Below are 24,960 nucleotides of genomic sequence, written 5' to 3' on the forward strand. Positions count from 1 at the left end.
TGAACGCGGAGCTGCAGCATGTGCGCGCGCGTTGAGGTATTCGCCCGCAGGTGGGAGCGCGAGCGTGCCGCTGTGTGCTTGTTAGCAATAGCTGTGGTCTGCGCGGGTGTGTGGGTTCACTCCGTACAACTGTGAGCCAGAAGTCGGAGCATGTCCCTCAGAGAGGGCGCTGGCGCGGGGGGCCCGATCACTCGGTCGGCGGGGGCCCGAGCGAAATGGGCAGACGTCGCGCCCCACCTGCCTGGCGAGGGTGGTGGGATGGATGTCGGGCCCCGCAGCACTCTGTATGACATGGGAGAACCGAATAAATCATTTTGCAGAGCTGACGAAGGGAGAGCCAGGTGCAGTTTTATTATAATTACATACCTGTCAACCCCTTATCAGTGCCCTACCTTATTACAGACCAATTCAGACCTTATTGGTCACCCCGTGCCCCTTGTAAATCTCAACGTTCATCCTACAAAGTCCCATCACAAGGGAGAAACACAAACAAATAGACAACAAAAATTTGTAGTCCGTTTTGAAACAGTTGTTCGCCTTATGGACCTGAACACTAAATTTCCCTATACAAGAATGAGGGGTAAACCGTATGGGTTCACAGGTCTTACTACTATAATGAGCCAAGAATGTCTGTCTGTGTGTAACGCGGGTGACGTCACTCCACATGCCGCACCCCCACCGTAATTAATATTCATGAGCGGGTGGATTTTCACACTCACGCAGAAGGTCGAGCGGAAATGATTTTTTTGGGCAAATTCGCTTTAAGTTTCACGTTTCTTTATTGAAAGTGAATCTAATAAATAATTATACGCAGCAACAAAGTGCATTTGGTGTCTTTATTGATTTCTTCAGCACTTGAGACAAAAGGTAAGTCTCATTTATGCTTCTACATTATGGTAAAATAGACATTTCTTGGTGATTTTCCAGATACTGTATCGAATTGCAATGTATTTCAACCCCAGCGACCGAAAGCAGAAGAGAATAAAGTATCAGAGCAGTGAATTTGAACAAATTGAAGGCCAGTTATATACAGTTGCTACAGTGAAATGCAGTGAAGTGTTTGATGACGTACTTTTGTGTGAGATTCACCGCCATTAAATTTACACAAGATAAAATTATACTCTGCTCAATTCCTTTGTAAATATTACAGCTTCCATCCTAGGACGGGCAAACAAGCTAGTGTAATCATAATTATTTATTATTCGAATAATTTAATATACTGATTATTTATTATGTAAATTATTTAAGATCAGGCAATGGTGATCAGAAATTAGACCCCAAACCCCCACGTGCACAGGAAAGAGGCATGGATTTTGAACCGGTAAGCTGCATTCTACATTAGCTCCAATAGTATACAAGTTAAGTTGATGTTACTCGAATGTCAGTCGACTGACGGCAAACTCGGTAATGTTAATCGGCTATTGAGTGAGTTATTGTTGGTCGTTAAAAAATGTGCAGAATGAAGACTTTGATATTACAGCTGATTTCAATGTCTAAAATACTTGTGTAAAATGTTAACACTGGTGCTCAATCTCATTTAACGGAGGAATTCAGTTGCGGTGTTGTGATATAAAAGATATTGCAGGTACGAGATGTTAACCTACAGTATTTGAGACTTTTGTGTTATTATTGTTTGCCGTTTTTGCCCGGGAAGTCTAATAATGAGACAGCGTCGCGCCTTGTGGCGAGTTATGTAATTTATTTTACGAGTGATAATTGTTCATTTTGATCGATCCAACTCGAGTCAATAGATGTAATGGAGTTGGAAGATATAGTAATAGGTTTTTACCCTTTTATCTGGCACCAAAACTGACACCTTTATACAAGGGATCATGTTTGCAATAACCACAACACAAGCAGTAAAAATGCAAACAAAAAGAGACAACTCTGATGATGATATGCACTGTCCTTGAAATTGATTGGTCCACACCCGAGACGGCTTTTCTTAGTGCCTAGTCTCCACTGGTGTTGGATCAGATGACGCCAAAAGGCGTACAACTCAAAAACAGCGCACTATCAGAGTATTGAGAGCTCGGGGTAAGCATTTACACTATGAGGCCTCCTTTGAACTGCCCGGAGGGAATATTCTGCGAGCAGAGCGTATCCTATTACAACCAAATTCTCCAGATACTCACACGCCCTATTACGTACCTCGCGGCCGCACTAGCGGTGCGTCGCACGGGAGCTGTGAGAGTCGGAGGGACGGAGATGAGAGAGGACTTTACCTATCGCTGACTCGTAGCTGCACTCGCTAGCGTCGTACGGATGCTGCGAGCGGCTCGAGGAGGCAGGCAGGGAGTCGGTCTGGGCGGCCAGGCGGTCGGAGATGAGAGAACTAAATTGAACCGTTTCAGGTTCCCCTTGTTATGCCCCTTGAATTCGAAAAAATCTATCCTGGGTTACGTTATCCTGCACAGCCAATCGTGCGCCTACCTGTGATTTTCAAAGTTTTTCCGTCCTTACATGGAGCGTTACGTTATTTTTCGGCCCATTGTCTCTGCGCCCGTACCCATAAATCCCTGACTCAGCCGGTTTAATCTGGGAGGGCATCCGGCTGGCGAATACACACCCGGTGTGTGTACTTGGTCGGTAGCTCTAGGATCCCCCCCACCCTCATTGTCTGCTCTGCTCGCTTAATATTTTACTCCAGCCCTTTCCCCGATGTCGTGCGTGACTCATTGCGGCTGGCCCGGTGAACCTTGGTGCTGCCATACAATTTTAAGCCAATTTATGAGCGCCGCAATGTGATTTGTCCTGGGAGGGTCGGCCAATCTCGTGGCACCGGTAAACCGTGGGACTTCCCACCTAGGGGCCCTTCGGATGAAAACCCGTTGTGCCAGGCGATCCCCCACCGGGACATTACACGTGTGTGTGCTGCGTGCGTGCATGTGCTCAGGGGGAGGGGTAGGGGGGAATCGCGGCGCTTGCGGAGTTGCTCCGTGGTCGTGGCACCACACACTTATCGTGAGGAACACGGCGCACGGATGGGCAGAAATTAAAATCTCTCAGGATTGGCCGTCGAAACGTCCAGGCGCGGTTCGTTCGCTGGTTTTTTTATTATTCAAAATAATGATACTTTCAACGTGAATCGCCTAATGAAGATACCATTTTAAGTCCATATTAGAAACCGCTGCAACAACGCAGTCTGATTTGAGCGGCTGTGAAGGCGTCCTCCGAGTGAGAGATTTCCCCTTGTTCATTCATTGCGATGAGCTTCGCATTTTGTCCATGCCGTTTGAGACTCTTTCAGGGCGGTGAAAAGGGCGCCCGTGGCTGTAATGAGACAATGTCACGACGCGAGGTCGCACTGTGCAAATAGAGCAGCTCGCACCGCCTCCCATCGCTCCAGGAGGAAACAAAGTGATGTTACAGTTACCACAGATAACAATGAGACAGTGGCCATAACAGCGAAACAAGTTTTAATGAAAAGTGGACTAAGTAGGTGGGTGTACGACGATATGTGGATGTTGTTGTACAGTACGCGGTGTCTTGGATAATTTGTTGTCGTGTCAGCTGATTTTTGTTATAGTTCTTTAGGATTTTGGCAGTGACAAAGGGACTTTGTGGACTTGAGGGTCATGGGAACAGCATGTGAGTGCTTTGTTGTTTTATTTCGTATTGTTTATAAATGCCTCACCGTTGGTAGATAAGACAGTTTTATCACTTTCACGGGAAGGCCAATAACGTGACGAGGTTTTTCTTAATTAGAACGCCATATTTTCAGAGGTCACTCACAACAGCCTCACCTCGTGGCGATGTCACGGGCCGCCACTGGAAATGCCCAGAGATGAGTGTACTGTGTCGTAGTCTACCTGCTCAGCCACCGGTACCCAAACGCCCCAGCATTTAAACCCTCCGAGATAGGGCAGGGGAGAGAGAAAGACGGAGCTCAAAGTTGAGGCGCGTTGTTCCTGACCTCACTTGGAAGAACAATAGACTATAATACTTTAGCTTTTGGGCTTTTGTTTATTGAGCCGATTGGCTGGTCATTGTGAATGCTGGGAAATGTCCATCCGTACACCTGGTAAAGGTGCAGCCCAGGAATTACTTGCTCACATAACCACGAGCATAAGGGCCATCCATTCGAGGTTGAAGGCCCCCTCTCGAGGAGGTAATTTGGCTACTCTTCTTCCACTCTGGATAAGGTGGAAGCAGCCACACTTAACCCCAACACACATGGCCTACTCTGTAGAGCAATGGTTCTCAACCTGATCCAACATGGTTCTGATAAATAAATCAACGAATAATGAACGTCAATAATTTAACCAATTGTCCATTTTGTGAAGTATATCCTAACTAGCTCAAGTAACTGCGAGTGAATACTCAACTCGGAGGCAGTAAGACTTGGAGGCACTTCTTTTATTTAACAAGCACCATCGGGATAACACACAACACCCTACATGGGTGCACACTATCATTAAGACCATCTATTGTCGGCGGCACTACTTAGTTAGAACAGTTGGTAGGCTGTCTAACCAGCAGCGCCCCGGGATGGTGAAGACGGAGACGACGACGAGATGATGACGACGATGAACTTGAGCAGCACGACGGGGATCCCACTTCCAGCAACAGCCCCGAGGTCCTGCACAGGGACCTTTCTCATACTCCCAGCGTGGCCTTGCTCCGCCCCGGCCACGCCCCCTTTCTGGAACCTACTAGCGAGCTCCCGGGGCTTCCCGGTGGGCACCTTCTGTGACCTTTCCCCCCTAGATGTCCCCCTCTAGTGTATATCGTGGCCTGTTGACGTCAGTACTGCCGTATACCGCAGTTACCCTTTTACGCCAGCAGCCAGCGCTATGTCACTACACATGCGTGACAGAATTTGTTCTCGCCCGTTGGTTACTCTTGGAAATCCGCATTGTTCACGATCAGTCAGTTTAGAAAGGTCTATTATATAATTCTAGATTACCATATGGATTTTTAATATTTTCGTAGTTATTTTATATTGGCAGATTCATACACGATTATTCACCAATGACTCTCACGTACGATATAATTTCACACATTTATAAATCACCTCACATACCCCCTGGGACATTGCCGCATACCCCCGGTTGAGAACTACTGCTGTAGAGGTCGCCGTTCTCCCAGCAGTGGCGTGAGCAATCAATTGTAGGGCTCCACCGTTACCTTTTCTCTAATTAAAATAATACCGTAACCTGGAAACCAGGTGTAGGATATCAATTAGCAGACCACCTTGGCAAGGACTGGGACAATGCAGGAACACACGGATGGGCTTTGGTTTAAAAATATACCAACACTTTATTACAGTATCATGTAAAAAGGGTGGGTTTGGTATGTACACAGAATGTACAGCATGCACAGCCACGTGGACACACCACCACCATCGCTACAGACGTCACCACAGAGAGCACACAACACACGCGCGCACTGCAGGCCGCTGCCCACACCAAAACTGAAACGCGAACGAAAAGTGAAAATGGGTCCAGGCCCTTGTAGAGTTATAGTCGGCGCGAGGGCTCGAATGAGTGGCCAGTTGACTAGGAAACGGGGCTAGAGCTAACGGTGGGGTGGTGTCTTCTACCCGCAAAATTATGACACATTGTAACGCGGGGATTTTAATTTTCTGGTGTTCACAGCTGACGGAAGGGCCTCCACTCGAGTGGGCTTTAGAGGATGCGTCACACGTGGTGGGGATAAAGTGTGACTACTTGCACCTCTTCAAAAACGTCTGGCCAGCATGGAAAAGCAGAGGCCAAACTCCAACTGCAAGAGGTGATCACATTTTTTAAAACCAAATGTGGAGCAGTTAATGAAAAATGGGTCATGTTGCCAGGGTCAGCATTACGGTCTGGTTGGCCTCATCAGGTCTGGCCTAAGGTAGTTACGACTGAGGCTAGGACTGGGTTCAGTATTGTTTTTTACTTTTACGGTTGTTGAACATGGGCGCAATGGCCCACCATGCCAAGACGCCATCAACAAACAGCACGATTTGAAAGTATTGCAGATCAGAGTTAATACGTTTATTGAAATGAGCAAGGTTATAAGATTCTAGATTTGAAGCTTTCGTGACTGCAAGGATTCATACTCTTTGGTTTTATTCGGTAAAGTCACGTGACTTTACCGAATAAAACCAAAGAGTAAGGTTATAAGAATCTGGAAAAATAGATGGGAAGGAATTAAATGTTGAGCAGTGCGTGGGAAGAAGCTGAAAGGGTTTTTTTGCCTGCAGTGTGGTGGTTGAACACAATAGTTGTGGTTAACGATCGTGGTCGGTTTTAGTTGGGTGGTGTAGCTAGGGCTAGAGTCTGAGTAGTTGTTTGCGTGACGGTCTAATAATCTATGGGTTAGGCTCGGATCTAGTTGGCTCGTGTGACTTGGGTTAACGCAGGGCTGGGGTCTTGTTTGGCTAACATGGCTATCAAGATGGCTGGTCTCTGTTGAGCAAACGCACTCAGGCCTTGTCCGCCTCAAAGTGGCCTTGCCACTTTCGAGTCACCTTTCACTTTTGGTGTTCATGGTGCACAGAGACGTCATAGCATGATCCTCGACAGCCCACGAGACTCCAAATTCCATTGCACTGCAGTGCCACTCTACACGAAGCCCACATCGACACCAGTCATCGACATTCCCAGCAGGACTCTTGACGGTTTATACAAAACAAACCCAAAGTAAAATAGAATTATTAAAACTTACGTAGTAAATTAATAACCAGAGAGGAAGAAAAAAACCTGTTTTTTTGGCATTTGGCCAAAATACATATATGGTCACGGATGGAATTGAGACGTTTTTAAATGTATCATCAATAAACTGAGTTACATGCTGAGCAGATAAATACTCTTATGAATAACTAACAAGCCAACCGACAAAGCACAAACGCTGGGGAACCATGTCCTTTTGTGTATCGAACCAGAGTGTCGCCGCGTTCAACGGCCTGAGTCGACGCTGCGAAATCGGAGTCAGTGACACGGGGGGCTCGCGACCCTTCGGCCCGCTATCTTTTAAGCGAGCAGAGTCAATGCACGCTGCTGGAAATTTGCCAAAGTCAGCATACAGGGCATTGACTGCAAATGCACAAGAACGCGCACGCGCAGCCCATAAATTACGAAAGCATGATTGCTGAAGCTGGCATGATCTTTGTGTTGGGGGTAAGGATTACAGGTAGCGTGAATGGGTTACTGAGTATTGGTGTGGTCTCGGGGATGTTTTATAGTCGTCAACATGGTCACTAGGAGTGTAACGAGTGTCACTCCCACCCACCCTGGGTGATTTGATGAATTTTGGTAAATGTAACAGCATCCAGCGTCTGCAGGGGTCACATGGACAAATAACACATTCGGATCGACAAACGCCATTGCTTGAAAATGTGATGCAATGCATGTATTATCAGCTTCATAATCAACAATGATCGATTAATCGATGCATAATTATACCCCGAATAGTTGCACTGTGGTTCACACAAAAAAGGTGAAGTTACTTTTGGAGTGAGCCCATATGCACTGGAGGGTGAAGCCTCCGTGTTGTATAGAGTTTAGGTTTATCGATACGTTAAGTGAGGATCATTTCAAGAGTTACTTGGTCGTCAAACTTTTCTAATTTTGCTTCGCAAAAGGGCATTCAACACAGAAGCTAAACTTGACACTATCCCGCGTCTCAGCTCAAGCGTGACTTTACTGTGTGGTGTCTGCATGTGTCATTACCAACAAAGTCAAAACTCAGCTGCACGTCCCATCTTTAACCTTCCCTTCACCTCTGTTTGTTCCCCTCTCCTTCAATAAGTTCATCGGCTTCCGATCTATCACCACTGTCTCTTTAAATTGCTCACCTTGGTTTTCAAAGCTTTGCATAGACTGCCCCCCCCCCTTTTACCTCTCTTCTCTCATTTCCTGAAATGTCCCATAATGTCCATTCCGGTCACAAGCTTCTTGCTGTCTCTTCGCCGCCCTGCGCCCAGTCTCGCTTTCGTTCTTTCTCTCTACTTGCCCCCTTACACTGGAACAAACTCCCTGTCCACATCCGACTCTCCCCCTCGCTTTCCTCTTTTCGCTCTGCCCTCAGGTCCTATCTCTTTCCCTTCCTCATCAGCCACCTCCACCTGCACCACCTAATGCCCCTAACACCTCCCCAGCCCCAGCCTCCCCCTCGCTCCCTCCACCCTAGGCATTACCCCATTCCCCATGTTCCCCGAGCCCTACCTCACCCCTAATCAGTGCCCCTACCCTCTTGTTCCCTGAACCCTGCTTGAGGGCAGCCCAACTGCCTGGCCACCACACCACCACTGCCCCTGCTCCCTCAATCTACTCTCATTTACGCTCAGCCTAGCAACCCATTCAATCATTTCGTGCACTTTCATATCATACCATCCACCTTCACGCTACCCCCTTCTATCAGCCTCATGCACTATCACGCTCCACCCATTCCTCTTTCAACCCCCTGCACCATCGCCTCCTTCCCCTGCTGCCATATCTCAGTCCTTTTCCAAACCTGATTACTAACGGCAGTACTAGCCCATCCTTCCCTTATTTTGCCATTTTGTACTAGTCGACAAGCATTGTCAAGGTCCCCAGTGAAAGGCGCTTCATAAATCCAGAATAGAATAAAAAATGTAAAAGTTAAAGCTTAAGCAGAGACCATTCAAATGCGCTGCCAAAGCATCTTCCTGTTGAAACAGGCAAATTTCAGGGATGCCCAGAGGTTCCAGGATGCCCGGGGTTGAAGGCCCAGGGTAGAAATGCCATGTGGGACCCCTTCATTCATTTGTGGCCAAAGAAACAGGCTCGTTGAGGGGCCCTCTTTTTGCGTGAGGTCCGGGCCAAAATGCAGATTTTCCCACCCAGCTCTGGGGAGCCCTGGAAATTATCCAGGCGCATGCGGTGACAAAGCGCAGCATCAGCAGCCACCCTCCAGCGCAAACTCCTAGGACCGTTAACTGGAAAACCTCCAAGCGAGAGCCCTCTTCCTATCCCAAAGTCTCGGCAGTAACGGTCGGCCTCCCCCACCGACGAGGTTCTCGAGCAGAGACAACCCGGTGGGCAGCCGCAGCCAAGGGGCAGCAAGCCCCATGCACGCAAAGTGCTGGACAGCAGTTGGCGTTCCTGTAAACACGTACGCAGCAAGCCTCACCTCAGATCTCGCCATTAGCCCACGGCTGTTAGACACAAAGGCAATTACCCACCATTGTATGAAGAGCCCTGGTAACGAACGAGCAATAGATGCGCTGATCTCCATCTGCGGTTTCTTAGCCGGTGGTGGAAATTCTACATGCACATTGCCAGAGGCCAGTCTCTCCAAAGGCCAACCGCCATTAACTTCCCACTTATTTTACCGACGGCAGAGGGATGATGTGCTCACTGTTTTCGCAACCGTCTGACCACGAGTGAAGTGCTGTCACCACCAAGCCATCCAGCAGGTTTGATGGAATTGTAAAAACGTCTATATTATTCGATGTTTAAACTGTTAATCCTGTGTGTGTGGGGGGGGGGGGATATGTAGTCTCAATCACAATGTGGAGTTTGATTTGACTTCAAGAATATTTATAAGGATTAGTGGAATTTCTTTCAGCATTGCACAACGTGCTAAATTCCTACATTTTTAACAGGATCACAAAACTGAGACATGAATCTTCAATGTCTGGAAATTATTTGGTAAGATCACTGCTGTGTTTAAACACATCCATTTAAAGTACTATATATACCCCGTGGTGTGCTCTGCTCCGAGAATGTATTATTGAAAAGAATGTTGAACAAATTATATGCGACAATTGGTATTGCACATTCACAAACGTACACTCTCACACTCGACTCTTCAAGCCTCGAGGGGCAAAAGAATCCGGGAAACCTGGTTCCCATTCCCGCGTGGTCTGGACTGTGTCGCAACCACTCGCCCCATCTCTCCACCGCCACTGTGCCTCACACGTGGCTCCCATATGCCTTCATAAACACATAGGGTAGCGTTACAGTCCGGTGTTTGGGAAAACAACGAATAAAACAGGCCTCTTTTAAAAAAAAAATGTACAAAAGAAGCACAAGTAGAGTGACAATCGAGCATGCTATTTTTGTATAAGACTACAGCCTCCGCCGTGTGCTATGGCCATTCACTGTAAAAGTTAAGTTTAGAAAAGGTCAGAAACTCAATCCAAAGTTAGTTTTTTTTCATTGCCCAAAAATGTCAACACAGTAGTACGGGGGGGGGGGGGGGCGGCACGCAAGAGTCACTGGAGTGAGGTTAGCGAGTACGTGGCCTAGTAGTGGGTGGCAGCAACATTTACAGGTTGTTTTTGCTATCGGTCACCAGCACGCGTTATCTGCAATGTGTAAGCGCAGGGACGTCTGAAAGGACATTCACCCATCGGGTTGAGACCACACTGCCGGGGTCCTCTTCTATACTGATGCCATCTTTCACCAGCGGCACAAACACAGATGTGACATTGATATGAATCTGGAATTCTGCTAACACTTTTTTGTAACTAACATTAAGCACCGTGGACGGTCATGGAACGCAGTGACGCTCAATGGGACTTTAAAAAGGAGAACTCTAGGAGGGTGCAATACCTGGGAAGGGTCAGGGGCCACCACCACCACGGCCTAACGCAGTGAGGATGAGCACGGTAGTGCCGCGTTTGTTACCACCACTGAACGAATCTTAGGGGTGCAACACGGATGCACTGTAGTGTACGGTAATATCGTGGGATACAGAGCGACTAATACTGCTTCAAGCACAGGACGGTCAAGGAAGGTCTGCCGAAAGTTACTGGCAAGAGGGCAGAATCCGAATCCCAGGGGAAAACTGCGCACTTAAGGCTGGGCAGAGTCTGCCGACATGCTGTGTACGTACGTGTGTTTAACCCTGAGGCTTAGACTTGTAAATATGGCCATCGTTATCACTTAAAGCAGAGAACACGGAAGCGGGCTTGACTCAGCCGTGCGTCGCGTTGGTCCACGGGGCGTTGTGGGAACACTGTAGTGGTGGTGTGGAGCGATGGCTTGTCAGAGCTGGGGCAGCGTGGGCACCACACCCCACGGCGGGGACATTCACTTCATGCACATGGTTCATATTCGTCAGGTCCGTTGCACGTGAACATTTGAAAATGAATTTTTTTTTGTGCATAAAAACTATGTATTTTTTTGCCACCTTCGTTGCATCTCCGCCGCACGACAAAACAGGAATAAGTTCGAGGTCCAATGCAGCACAAATACAAACTTATTACACGGATCCTTTCCGCCGAGATGTCCGCACCGTGGCTTTGTCGGCGTCAGGCGCAGAGCAGCAACTCCCTCGCATCTTTAGGCACAGCTTCTCGCACGCTAACGAGCGCACACTCGCTCGCTCCCACGCACCGCACCGCACGCACGCACGCACGAACACACGCTTTCCCAATCCTGGCACGGACCCTAGGTGTGCTGTCCCAAGTAGCTGCACGGCAGGGGGGCTCACAAGTCCCTTGATGGTGATTGCTTGTCCTGTTAGGATGATTTACACGTTCCTTTGAAATTGCAATTGTGTATTTGGTAAAATTAGAAGCAGGTTTTTTTTCTTTTTTAAACAATGATTTAAAAATAAACGTCTTTAACCCTCAAGAATGCAACTTAAACGAGATTCAACAAAGCCCTACATCTTGGAGCTCTTGGGCACTGCTGCAGGGTGCTTTTTTTTGCCGCCGGTGAATGTCCGTGTCCACGGTGTTTCGGCCATTCCCGTGCAAAATGCACCAATTTCCTTGGAATCCCCCTGTAAATATCACCAACGTCCACAACCGCAGGTTCCTCCGCATTTGTCCAAAACCACAACGCAGCGACACTGTATGCTACAACACATGCTGGAGAATATAAAGGAATGCATCGGTGCATGGAAATTCAAATGTCCTTTTTACGTGGGCTCTCGTTTGGCATGAAGAAGTCCAAATGTGGGCATCTATGCAATCGCGGTCGAACCCCCACAGAGTAGAGGAACTCCGTTTTCTTCTCCGCTTTGTGCACTTAAAGTCGTCGCTGCCACTCGTTTACCTTCTAAACAACTGTGAAGGACAATTCTTTGACGTCTCGTGGGGGTTATGATCATTCCGCTCTTCGGCAGTTTCTAATGCCAACCTCTTTCTTCCTCATCATCCATCGCCAAGGGCCACCACCCTCTTCACTTGCCGAGCTTCTTGAGCAGCTTCTTGCCCTTGGACAGAAGGCCGCGCCGCTTCCCCGGAGAGCCGTCCCGGCTGCTCGACGGGCTGCCTGCTCTGCGTGCGCGCGTAGGTGACCCGGCTGACGAGGACCCCGGCGACGAAGAGGTCATCGCCCTCGAGGCGCCCATCCTGGCCGCCCGATCCGCCTGAGGCCACATACCGCGAGGGAAACAAATGAATGAAAACGGAGGCAGAGAGATCGACAATTTATCAATTTAAATGTAAGTCGTTTTGTTCTTTAATTGGTTGTACATTACTGACTTCATTGTATCATAGACGTGTTAAATTTACTATAATTTTGGGCATGCTTGTGAGTTATTACAACGCAAGGCCTAAATTGGAATATGCACTGTTGTTTTGTGCGATTCACAGGCCGAGAATTGTAATTGGAACGTGACCATTTGCTCACAGTAAAAGTAACACATCTATGGCGTGATTGTTACAAACTGTCGAATGCACAACATCCCACGGTACACAGCTGGTACTGTGTAAAATATCAGGCACGGCACAGCAAAACTAAAAATGTAAATGAACACCAGAATTGGCAACTAAAGTTTGCTCAAATCCCATTTACCACATTATGTAAACTCTACTAGGCATCGTGAATCTCAATGTACTGTATTGCTGCGGTTATTTCATCAGCTTGATATGCCAGGAATCGAAAGGCGATTTTACGCCCTTGTGAGATGGACACCGATGCTTTTTGACTGCTGTATTATCTTGGTAAATGGAATTTTCTCCCAGGCATCGTGGGTTTAATTTTCAAGGAGGAAAGTAATGCAATGGAAATAAAACTGCATTGGGACGGAACGTGCCTCGGTGTGATCGCAATAAAAATTTTAACTGCCAGAGAACAGAAACGCAGCAAAAAAAACAACTTGAGTGCTGAAAGGTCATCTTCATTAAACATTAGCTTTGATAAGTTTGAAACATCAGCAAAACTTATTTTTTTATTCATGCTAAGGTCTGACGAGCGCGTGATGTCATTAAACGAGCGATTGAATACCATGCTGCGTGACTGAGATTTATCAAATCGAGAAAAGAAACGCAATTTTCCCCTGAGGATGGCCCCACTTGTAACCGAAAATAAACCCAGCAGAACTGGCTTAAGCGCCTTACCTCGCGCGGCGAAGCGCAGAACTGCATCGCTTACGTGTCTGCTGCACATCCCAATGAGGCCACCGGCGTCATGTCATGAAACAAAAGCGTAATTCCCAGCTCGCAGGAAGCAGTGCGTCGCCCCGTCATAGAGAACGGCCTCTGGAAGGCGACGTTATCCTCACTGGGCGATGCACCTCACACGCTCAGCTCTAGCGACATTTGTCGTGCGGCAATCGAACCGATATCTTTTTTTTTATCCCACTTGACTCTTTCCTCCTTAACTGCAGCATCGTCTCACGCACACCACGAGGTAGCACGCATCATTGTACATCTCGAATCTTACAGCAACCGGCCGAGCTGGATGAAGATACCTTTGTACGAGGTCAACTGACATCCGTTCCGACTTGTCGTGCAGCAGCTATAGCCAGGGCGGTGTGAAGAGGACACTCCAATTACAGCCCAGGGTCACCACCCCCACAAAATAAATACTGGACCGCAGGACTCGGCTGCTTACAGTGCAGGAGCAGTCTTAAATGAATGAACGGCAATGAGAGCGTCGCACTCTCTCGCGATTCGCATTTTTTAATGCGGGGGCCCAGATGGCAGTAGGCGATGGTCTGGATTTCACTGTAAATCGTTGGCCCTCAATGCGAACGCAAAAGCCGCGTTTGGTTTACGTGCGCTGCCGGCAAGCCGCAAGCGGATCCCAGGGCTGAGGGTAAGGCACGGCACGAAGTTGGCGAGTTCGCATGCCCGCTGAACTGAAAATGAGGAAAACGGACAAGCGCACCTGGGCAGCCTGCGTTAACCTGAGCCCCGGGTTTGGAAGGTACCTTCGCCGAGTCTGGCACACTTACGTGGCTCCTACTAGGTCAGTGTTAGTTAGCGTGTGAAATGCACGCTCTTCTTCTGCAGGCGGCGACGGGATGGCAGAAGAGAATAAAACAAACAAAAAAACAGTTACATGGTGTGCAGCCAAACAGGACACAAGAGAACTAAAAAGGCAAAACGAACTGAAAAAAAGCATGAGCAAAACCAGACGAGAGATAATAAAAGTGAGACGTGATGTGGTTGGGGTTAGCAGGGCTGCCCAGGGGTTCCTGGAGTGAGTCCCGAGGCACGATGCTTCATGGGGTCTCTCCTTATTCATTCGTGACAATAACATAGGCTCGTTTTGGGGCCCTCTTTTCTGTGAGGCCTAGACCAAATTGCCCCTATCCCCCCCACCTATGGGCAGTCCTGGGGGTTAGGGTTTGGTGAAGAGGGACAAATTAAAGCGGACAATGATTGGACACATGCAGCAGCACGACGCCACATCCAACAGAACCCGGGCGTCAGTCCTAGGCAGCCCTACGAGTCTCTTTCCTGACAATGAGCATTCCCCTGGAAGAGATTCCAAGCATTCACTTCTCACAGTAAATGCATGCGTGTGCCATCGCAGGGGATTCGTGCCAGCGGCAGCAACTGCCTGACCGGGGTTACGCAACGAGGGCTGGACTGTCGGTATATCACAATTCACAGCCCTCCGACTGCCTGAATCTAACTCCATTTTCTGGGTTCGTAACACAGCACACTAACCATTGCACCAACGCACTCCAAATACACATACATACGCGCATACACACGCACAGAGCCACACAGTAGGAATTGATTGTCCCGCTATAGACTTATTAACGAGTTGAGCAACATAAAAGCAAACAAAGACAAAGATTCCCCGTACAGCCTGAACAGACTGTTGGGGCAAGTGCTGTTAGCGAGCACCTATGAAGGCCGGCACGGCACACGAGGGGGTGGGTGGCCAGCACCCCACCGGGCCGCCTTTGTCTCCCCAGTGGCGATGTTTACACACCACAACAGGTACTAATTTGAGACTGAGTCGACCTAGGGGAGGTTCATGACTGGTTCAGATAATCTTCACTGGTGATGGCTGTGAGCGGGAATTGAACTCAGATCGCCAGGTTCGTCACGCAACGCACTAACCTCTACACTACTGCTCCCCACTACATAAGACAAAGACAAACATGCACAAATACACAAATACTGTACATTATTTCATTAATCAATTAAACTCAAAGTTTACAAACATATTCATACCATATACAAGCACAGTAAAATTTTATATGACGCTGATTAGGCTGTCTGATCACGCTGTCATTTTAATTCGGTGTTGATTCTCCATGCCCCGTGTGACCTTCACAGCCGCTAACTTTGCACCACGATCCTCATCGTTTGCAAGGTCACAGGTTGATCGTGTCCTTGACCTCGGTCACGACCTCACACCAGCTACACCCAGAACTGGTCTATCGGCCTTAACAAATTCCATTCTGAACTGATCCTCTGATCTGAACCACAACTCCAAACTGGTCAGCCGACTCAAACCTTGGATGGTTCACCCCGACTCTGATCCCCATCCTGAACCGGTGACCTGACCGGGACCTTGTCCCAAAACCACAAACCAGGTAGCTGACACAGCCGATGCTCCCAGATCCAGGCGGAGAGCGGCTCGCGAGCTGGCACCGTACCCGTTTATCTTTGCGGTGAGTGGCGTCGCGGGGGTCACGGAGGTCGCGAAGGTCCCTGGGCTCGCGTGCCTCCCGCTCCCTGTGGGGGGGCTCCCTGTGGGGGTCCCGCGGGGGCTCCCTCGGCGGTTCGCGGTGGGGGTCGCGGTGGGGGTCGCGGTGCGGGGGGTCCCTCCGCTCGCGCGGATCCCGGGAGTCGCGTAGCGGGGGCGGGTATCGCGATAGGGGCGGCGAGGTGCCTGCCTCGCTCAGTGTGACCTGTGGAATGCGTACACGCACCTACAACTCCAACGGCCGCCGTTTGCCACTACGTGATACTGACGTCACCAAAGCACTTTAGCCAGGCTAGGTGCACTTTGAGGCCGTCACGTGAAGTGTGGAATGCTCCCTTGAAAAAAGTCACGGGACAGACCCAGCTGTTATGGGCCTGCAACTGCCCAGTAGGCCGATCTTGACATCGGCAAGTCCACTCAGCTCCAATTCCCCCAAACCATATCAACCTTTGTCCATGCCACACTCATGTATCCCTCTCTAGATGGCCAAAGAGAAAAGGCTTGGGCAAGCAGTCACTGCACATTTACTTATTCTGTGACGTGAACAACTCATACAGAGGGAAGAACAACCCTAATCCACGAAACCAGCCTTCATGACAGAGCAAGCCTCCATCACAACCGTGCTGCATCACACGCACTCTCCATCACAGACACACACACGATCCTCATTGATGTGGCGGGCATCTGTGCTCCGGGCGTTACCTCTACATCGTCTGGAACTTCCTCCAGAAAGTTCGATGGAACAAGGCCTCTCATTCCGTTCAGTTCTCCCTGCGTCCACAGCACAACCGCATGGCAGAAGAATAAACACAGACACATCTACGCGTCATCCACATGCACACGCCAATGTGGAATATATTACACAAATGCATCAAGTTTATAATAAATGGTGAGAAATACTCTATATATTAACAACTGTATCGGCCATTATGTCAACGAGAAAATATATTCAATGCCGAAATTTTAAATACTGTACCGCATTATGGGAGACTATAATCCAGAGCATCAGTCACTGTTGTCAAGTATAAATAACTTACTATGAGCTGTCACGGAGGATCATCGTATCACGTGACATTGCTCCATTTGATATATTAAAATGTATGAGAGTGATGTCCTAGTGATGTCACTAGAGTACTATAATGCAGTGGCTAATTAAGGTGAGTCTTTTTTCTCATTAACAAAGTTGCAGACCCCTTGTCAGACAGCCCGAGACACACACAACCCAGGTGTGTATCCGCAAGAGAAGAGCGACTTCTTTTCTGTTCGTTCCTGCGAAGCAGAGGTGAGGAATCTTTTCTATGCCGAGCGCTAAAGAGGACTTTCAAATACCTTTGATGGGCAACCACATATCATCACACACCTCAGCCACTTCTGCCACTGCAAGAGGCCACTGCAGTAACAAGTGACTCGGTGCGCTCAATTTAGAAACACGGTGTTGTTGCCAGCTAGAAAATACTCCCCCCTCCAGGACGCGATTAGCACGGCTACGGTGCTCGCAGCGCCGGATACACATCGTCGGCGGGCCGCTGTGAAGCGGTCGTGCGCTGTAGGCTCCCCGCCGCTGTTAGAGAGCGGGACGAGCGCTTTGCTTTCATGCGACGGCGTTCTCATCATCGAGTAATGATTGCAAGCGACAGGACACGCGACGAGGTTGCTGCGGTCGTGCGAGTGCGTGGCTGCGAGCGCGCGTCGCCGGGCGGACTCCGGCCTACGTAGTAGAAGCCGTCCTCGTCCATCTCCCCGTACACGAAGATGATGTCGCCCGCACAGAACGTCAGCTCCATCTGAGGCAGAGGAATGCTTCGTCAACACCTCATCCCACACACACACACACAACAACCTCGTCACTCACAGCCACTTATTGATCAATAATTATCATTAGCAATGACAACATTGTAGTAACAATAATAATACAGTGGCAATCGTTATATAATGCAATGTTATAGTCCGTTGAAGGGAGAAACAGGACTGGTTAAGATATCACTTGCTGCTGATTTTAGCCCTGGCCAGGAATCAAACTCAGCTGACCCCAAGGTGGAACTAATGGTCACATCACAATATGTCCCCGCTCAAATGTGCATGAACCAGGGTCATCATCTCCATTGGTAGACCTGATCTTGCAGCATATATTCCATATTCTTGTGGCCGAGGCCAGTCCATCCATAGGTCACCAACACACACAACACGGTACTACTGTAATTGTATCGACCCTGGAGTCGACCACTAATCAACACTTAATATGTAGCCGCCTGATTGTGAGTTCAGAGTGCCAACCAGCCGGATGGAGACATCGTGGTTGGTAGTGATGTTGAAAGTGGTGTTAGTAATCATGATGGCAGTGATTATAACGACAACAGCGATAGTGATGGCAGTGATTGTGATTAGGGGCCGTCCATAAATGACGTCACGCGTTTTTTGACGATTTTTGACCCCCCCCCCCAAAACCATATTTCCATTTTGAAAATTAAACATGCTTCAAATCGCTTTAAACTATCGTAATTGTAGTGCGTATTTAATGTGGCGCTGCACTCTGATGTTGTAGGCGAAAACATTTATTAAAAAGGAGGCGTTGGAAAGCTGAAATTTTGCATAAAATTCACTTGAAAATATGAATCGTCTAATCGTGATTTGAAGCTTTCGTGACTGCAGGAATCCACACTCTTTGGTTCTCTCGGTAAAGTCGTCACGTGGTAGTTAGAAAAATAAAGTAAAAAATATTTTAATTTTTTTATAAATATATTTTATTTTATACCTACGTGACTTTACCGAAAGAACCAAAGAGTATTAATCGTCTAACTAAAACTGAAGATGTTCAGAATATTATATTGAAAATCTCTTATCATATATTAAAAGTAATTATAACTATAACAAAAAATACTTGAAACTTTGTAGTAGAACGAAGCAAAATGGAGAGTACAATTATAACAATCACATTCATTCCACAGAATGAAAATACCCTGGTAGAATAATTAAAATCTAAATGTTTAATAACTAAATTTTGCTTCTCCATTCTCCGATAGAGAAGCAAAATGCTCCCTCATGGAATATATAAAAGGTGACCTTAGCTAATTTAAATAATCAAATAGTTAATAATGAAAATGAATCAAAATTAGTGTTATTCTTGGTTCTTTCGGTAAAGTCACGTAGAAGGGAAACAATAAAATAATACAAAATATTTTATTTTTCCCTTCTACGTGACTTTACCGAAAAAACCAAGAATATGAATCCCTGCAGTCACGAAAGCTTTAAATCAAAATTAGTGTTGTTATAACAATTCTATATAATTAAGTAGAACGTGTTGTTTATATTTAAAGTTGCGCATTTTGATGTGACGTCACATTTCTCAAACCCCCCCCCCCCTCGTCACACATCGTCACAAATGTCTGACCCCCCCCCCAGGTACGTGACGTCATTTATGGACGGCCCCTTATAACGACAACAGCAATGATGGTGATGATGGCAATGATTGTGGTTATAACAGCGATGGTGATGGCAGTACTTGTGATTATAACGACAACAGCGATGGTGATGGCAGTGATTGTGATTCTAACAGTGATGGTGATGGCAGTGATTGTGATTACAACAGTGATGGTGATGGCAGTGATTGTGATTACAACAGCGATGATGGTGATGGCAGTGATTGTGATTACAACAGCGATGGTGATGGCAGTGACTGTGATTCTAACAGTGATGGTGATGGCAGTGACTGTGATTACAACAGCGATGACGGTGATGGCAGTGATTGTGATTACAACAGCGATGATGGTGATGGCAGTGATTGTGATTACAACAGCGATGGTGATGATGGCAGTGACTGTGATTACAACAGCGACGACGATGACGGCAGTGATGATGGCGCCGCCGTGTGTGAGATATGCTGCCCGGCCACCCGGCCCGCACCTCGATGTCGATGTTGGGGGAACTCTCCCTCGGGTCGTAGTCGAAGAGCGCCACCATGCGTCGAGTGGCCACCGAGGCGAGGCGGCCTCCCGCGCGGTTCCGCTCTGCAAAGAGGGCAGCAGACCACGGGGGCAGGGGCGGATAGGGGGGGGGGGGGGGGCAGCACCACACGCGTGTCCCGCTCACGGTAACATCGTCATCATCATCATCATCCCCTCGTGGAGACATCATCCCCCCCTCATCCATACATCATCAGCACCCCCTCATCCATACATCATCAGCACCCCCTCATCTGTACACCATCATCATCATCCCCTTATCCATACGTCATTATCATCATCCCCTTATCCATACGTCATTATCATCATCCCCTTATCCATACGTCATTATCATCATCCCCTCGTCGACACATCCCGCACACCCTCACGCTCAAATCCCGTAGAGTAACGTTGACATCTCCTCACCTATGCGTGATCGTCATCATCCCATCATCTATACATGGTCATCTCCTCATCTACACATCATCACTCCCTCATCTACACATCACCCCTTCATATTTACATCATCCTTCCAAACGTAACCACAGCTACACAGCATCTCTTGCTTATCTAAACATAATTACAGCCCAAGCCGCAACGTCATCATCATCATAATCATCATCATCATAATCCCCTCATCTCCAAATCATCACATCCCCTCACCAAGACATCACCACATCTCACATATGCATCGTCCATCCCCTCATCTATCCATCGTCCATACAAGATCGCATCCCCTTTATATAATCAATCATCGCAACTAAAATATAGTCTACCTCCTTATCTTTTCATGGTCCATACCTTCAAATAAACATCGTCGCATCTCCTCATCAAATCACTTCCCTCACTGAAGCATCATCACAATCCCCTCGTCTAAACATCCTCCAACCTTCAGCCAATCACCAGGGGTGGGGTGACCTATGACCCTCGTGCCAAATCAACCCACGACTTCATTTCACATGAGAGGCCGAACACTTCAAAACGGCCCGCGAAACGATGTCCGTCACTGCAGCAACAGAATGTCTAAATTTAGTGAGCTCGGTCACTCTTGCCATTCTCGATCCACCAAAATGGATGAACGTCTCCCCATGGCCATGTTAGTCCTGGGTTGTTGTGGGTTTTTTTGACCATACTTCACGCTGGTCAGTGCGGGTTGGTGCACTGGGGCAGGGCAGGAATGGCTCTCACGTGACTTGCCGTGGCCGGGAATCGAACTCAGGTCACCGGGTTCATAGTGCAAGGCACTAACCACGCGCTCTACCTTCCACTCCACCCATAGTGTTCTATCAGAGTCAATATTAACGTCCAAAACTATATCGTATTTCTCAGATTTTGCACAACATGAACATTTTACACGGATAAAGAAAATGCTTCCTGCTGTGGGAGTGTAATCAAACCGATTCACCGACACCAACGTGAATTCAGAAATAAAGCTCACAAGCCCTCGTTCAGTGTTGACTGCTTCATCACGACTCAGCTCGGAGGACCCACTCGCTAATCCATCTGCGTGTAGGCACGACAGCGTTGGCCATTAACGCAGCCCAAGTGCTGCAGTTGCGAGACCAACAACGGGATCACAGGAAAAAGCGATGACCTGCACAAAAAAGCTATACAAACTTGGAGCGTGAAAAATTCGACCCGATGGCGTTAACGCAACTGCGTTGATGCATGCGTCGCGATGCACTTCCAGTTTAAAAAATTTAGTCCGGTTTCAAGAGCGACACAGAATACACCTACAGGCGGAATTCTGCGTGCGTGTGCGCGTGTCTCAAATTAACCCTGCGGGGTTTTCACAAATGTGTTAACAACTCAATCATAATGACCGCTGCCAAATGCAGGCGAGAGTTGGTCCATCGCCCATACTCAAGACGGACCACAGAAACTCACCACGGCGAGAGGCCATGATTTGGGCTGCCAACGCATACCGACCTATCGGCGTCACCAAGGCATTGAGTCAAGGATGTTTCGCAGGGCAAACGGAGAAGCGATGGGAATGCGCGGTGAAGTCACGGTTAGGCGAGAGGAAGGTTCGCTCCGTCCAAACACAAGCGGTACAATTAATTGTGGGCAGCTGCGAGCCTTTCCTGCAGGACGGCACGTGGGAACATGCAGATTCATCGGAGACGGGAAGTCTATGCAGGCAGCCGAGAAAGCACACGTTCGCCAAACAACGGGGAACATGTTTCAATGTCGTTATCGGTATCGAGCATCGTCCACGCGGATATGTTCGCGGTTGAGCTGTACGGCTCTCCGACGCTCTTTTGGGTTGTACCGCGCGCCTTGTTTCGGCACGATGTCTAACGTTTCGCTCCACGTGCTGAAGATGCTCTGAGCACGTACAGCGAAACGTCGGACATCGTGATGAAAACACGTCGGAGGAACGTCACGTCTTGTGACGACGGAAAACTGGACGTAAAATAACGCAAAGGTAAATTGAAACTCTGCTTCGCTGCGCATAGACTTGGGCAATGTTGTGAATATGCACGTGGAACACACCTCCCTCAGGTGGAAAATGAATGAGATGATGAACACCAAAAGCCGCAGAAAGCAAGGTGGAACAATAATTCAAAAAGTAACGTAAAAGCGAAGAATGATTAAAAGTTTAAATTTGGAAGTGCCGACCTCGTTTGGACTTTTTGGACCTCCTGCTCAGTGAGCGTGCAATTTCCCTGTAAGCTTCTCGGATGACTACAGCGCAGAGATGCACAGGCAGAGAGGGAGACAGAGACAGAGAGAGCCAATCAGAGGCCATTTGCGTGCACACACACGTGCGCACACGGACACACACACACAAAAACAAAGATCCCACATGTAGCCAGACTGTTGGGGCAAGCACTAATAACAATGACCTATTTGGGCTGACATGGAACATAAGGAGTTAGTGTGGCCAACACTACACCCGGCCCCCCAATGCTGATGTTTATACACCGCACCAGGTGCTCATTTGAATATAAGTTGATCTAGGGGAGACCCAGGACCACTTCAGATATTACTCGCCACTGATGTTAACCACGGCCAGAAATTAATCTCAGGTTGCCGGGTTTCATAGCACAGTGCACAAACCACTGTGCCACCGCTCCCCACGTACACACATACACACGTGTGCACGCATGCACACATACACGCGTGCCCACGCATACACGCGAGAGGAGGAATACACATAGTGGCGTAGTGCGGTTGACAAGGGCCCTCGTGCAAAGAATGAAATCGGGGCCCCTGTCAACTTCCCAACTCTTTGTAGCCCACCGCCTGTGGTTGTCCGGTGCTGGAGCACCACTGGCACACTGTGAGAGCTACGCTACCGAACGCACGCCACCGAGTGACGCAGCTGCGATGTTTTTTTTTGTTTTGCGAAGTGATGCCACCCTCCAATATTTCTCCACGACAGCGAATTAACGTGCCCTCACCCTCCCTCGTGGCTCGGAGACACGGGGCCAACTTTGGCCTCTACTGAGACTCGGGGATGCTGGCTGCATGCATGCATCAATCACAAGAGCTGGGCCAGAGCCAGGCCTCCACGTGTGAGCGCGGTGGAGTGGTGGAGCTGTGCCATGGGTGCGGTCGCCCGACGGTGGATGAGCATCGCCCGCGGTGCATGCACTACGCTCATGAATCGCCCTGCGTTCATGAATCGCACGGTGTGTCCGTGAACCGCGCTGTGCTCGCGAAGCACGCTGCGTTCGATAACCGCGCTAATATCGTGAACCGCCGCACTCATGAATCACTTCGTGCTCGTGAACCGCGGCAAACGATGCTTTCATGAACTGTGCTACGATCATGAAAGGCACTGTGCTCATGAACCAGCACTGCATTCATGAATCGCACTGTGCTCATGATGCGCAAATAAGTGTTCATGAAACTGTGCCCGGCGCGTGGATCGCACTGTGTTCATGATTCGCAAGGCAGTGCAATTCATACCCCGTTAACGGATTTTGACACGAATATAAACGTACCCGGCTACTGTATTTGGTGACACGCACATACATATATACACTGTAGTGGATATATTAGAATTGTCATTTTATGTCATTCCATATCACGTGGTATTTGAATCTGAATCATCTGGGACGTATTCCTTTTTACGACGGTTAAACTTACTATTTAATACTCTACAGGCGACATGCCACAAATCTTCACTTTTATTCAAATTTAATAACATTCCCAGACGTTTCATATGTGCACTATATATGTACATAAACGCACAGTGTACAGGTATCATGTATACAAGACAAACATCATTACCATGCTGAATGCATAAACTATTGCTGTCAACGCATGAAATATTACTGCGTGGGTTTTCGCTGTTGTGTTCTGCAGCTCTCCGAAGTGTTTTTGGGTTGTGCCGCGTATCGTAAACCTGCGGTACAAACCAAAAAACAAAACCCCTGCGGCGTGAACCAGGGCCTCCTGATACTTCCATGTCAAGGCTGTGACTTCACATGCGATTGTCTCCTGTGATTTCTTATGAGACTGTGGCCCCTTAACGCTCAGCAGTTCACAGCACCACGGCCAGCGACAGGGAGTTCCTGGCCATAGTTCTGAAGCTAAGAGCTTCACAGGGGCCATAGGGAGGTCGGGGGGTGGGGAAGTAAGACGAGCGCCCGAATCGGTCGCCTTCGTTTTACCCTTCCTCTCGACGCCAGAGTTGGGCGGCAGGAAGCCCTGCTTGAGGAGGTGCGACGCGGTCTCCTCGTCAGCCTCAATCTCAGACACCATGTTGCACGGCACCAGCCCCATGTGGCCCAGCGCCTCTCCGCGGTAGAAGCCGTCCCCGTCCTTCTCGCCGTGCACCTGCGGGAACGCGTATGCGGGACGCGCCGTCAGCCGAATGCCCCGGCACGTAATCGAAGCCGGGTCTGTCCGTCTTGGCGACCCAGACAATATTTCTGCACCCGATGCTCTGGCCGTGGCTACGATCCTGCTACGGCTGCCACCTGCTCCAGTCCACCAGCGGTGTCCACGCACGCAGAGCGCTCACCCTGATGATCTGCCCCTCCTTGAAGGGCAGCTCGATGTCAGCGGCGTCCGGGTTGGGGGACATAGTCATGGGGTCGTAGTCGAAGAGACCCACGAAGATGCGGAGCCTCCGGTGGTCGTAGCCTCCGTCCAGCTCGCTCTCCTCCCGCCAGCCTAGCGGCATGCAGGGACGCGGCAGCCGGGACGGGAACAACGACAACAACAATAACAACAACAAGCATCAAGAGGACTTAGTGATG

The 24,960-nt window shown here is 48.7% G+C and overlaps 1 protein-coding gene across 17 annotated transcripts in view; it reads right to left on the bottom strand.

Moving 5' to 3' along the window:
- Window positions 1-5,237: 5,237 nt before the first annotated feature.
- The window catches only part of RIMBP2 (RIMS binding protein 2), a 95,803-nt gene continuing 76,080 nt past the window's right edge, over window positions 5,238-24,960 (bottom strand). For 13 of the 17 annotated variants that reach the window (XM_076072543.1, XM_076072549.1, XM_076072547.1 and 10 more), the window contains 8 exons: window positions 24,723-24,874; window positions 24,370-24,535; window positions 22,367-22,432; window positions 19,707-19,810; window positions 17,519-17,590; window positions 16,509-16,577; window positions 15,757-16,011; window positions 5,238-12,279 (listed from right to left, as the gene is read on the bottom strand). In XM_076072543.1, the coding sequence (XP_075928658.1) occupies window positions 12,091-12,279; window positions 15,757-16,011; window positions 16,509-16,577; window positions 17,519-17,590; window positions 19,707-19,810; window positions 22,367-22,432; window positions 24,370-24,535; window positions 24,723-24,874 (1,073 nt within the window). In that variant the 3' untranslated portion in view covers window positions 5,238-12,090. Of the gene's footprint in view, window positions 14,144-15,756; window positions 16,012-16,508; window positions 16,578-17,518; window positions 17,591-19,706; window positions 19,811-22,366; window positions 22,433-24,369; window positions 24,536-24,722; window positions 24,875-24,960 lie in introns of all 17 variants that reach the window. The other 4 variants (XM_076072553.1, XM_076072557.1, XM_076072556.1 and 1 more) reach the window with 2 other exon arrangements.

The sequence above is a fragment of the Petromyzon marinus genome, chromosome 38 (genome assembly GCF_048934315.1).
Source record: "Petromyzon marinus isolate PM22_M1 ecotype Great Lakes invasive population chromosome 38, UKy_Petmar_22M1.pri1.0, whole genome shotgun sequence".
Classification (NCBI taxonomy): Eukaryota; Metazoa; Chordata; class Hyperoartia; order Petromyzontiformes; family Petromyzontidae; genus Petromyzon; species Petromyzon marinus.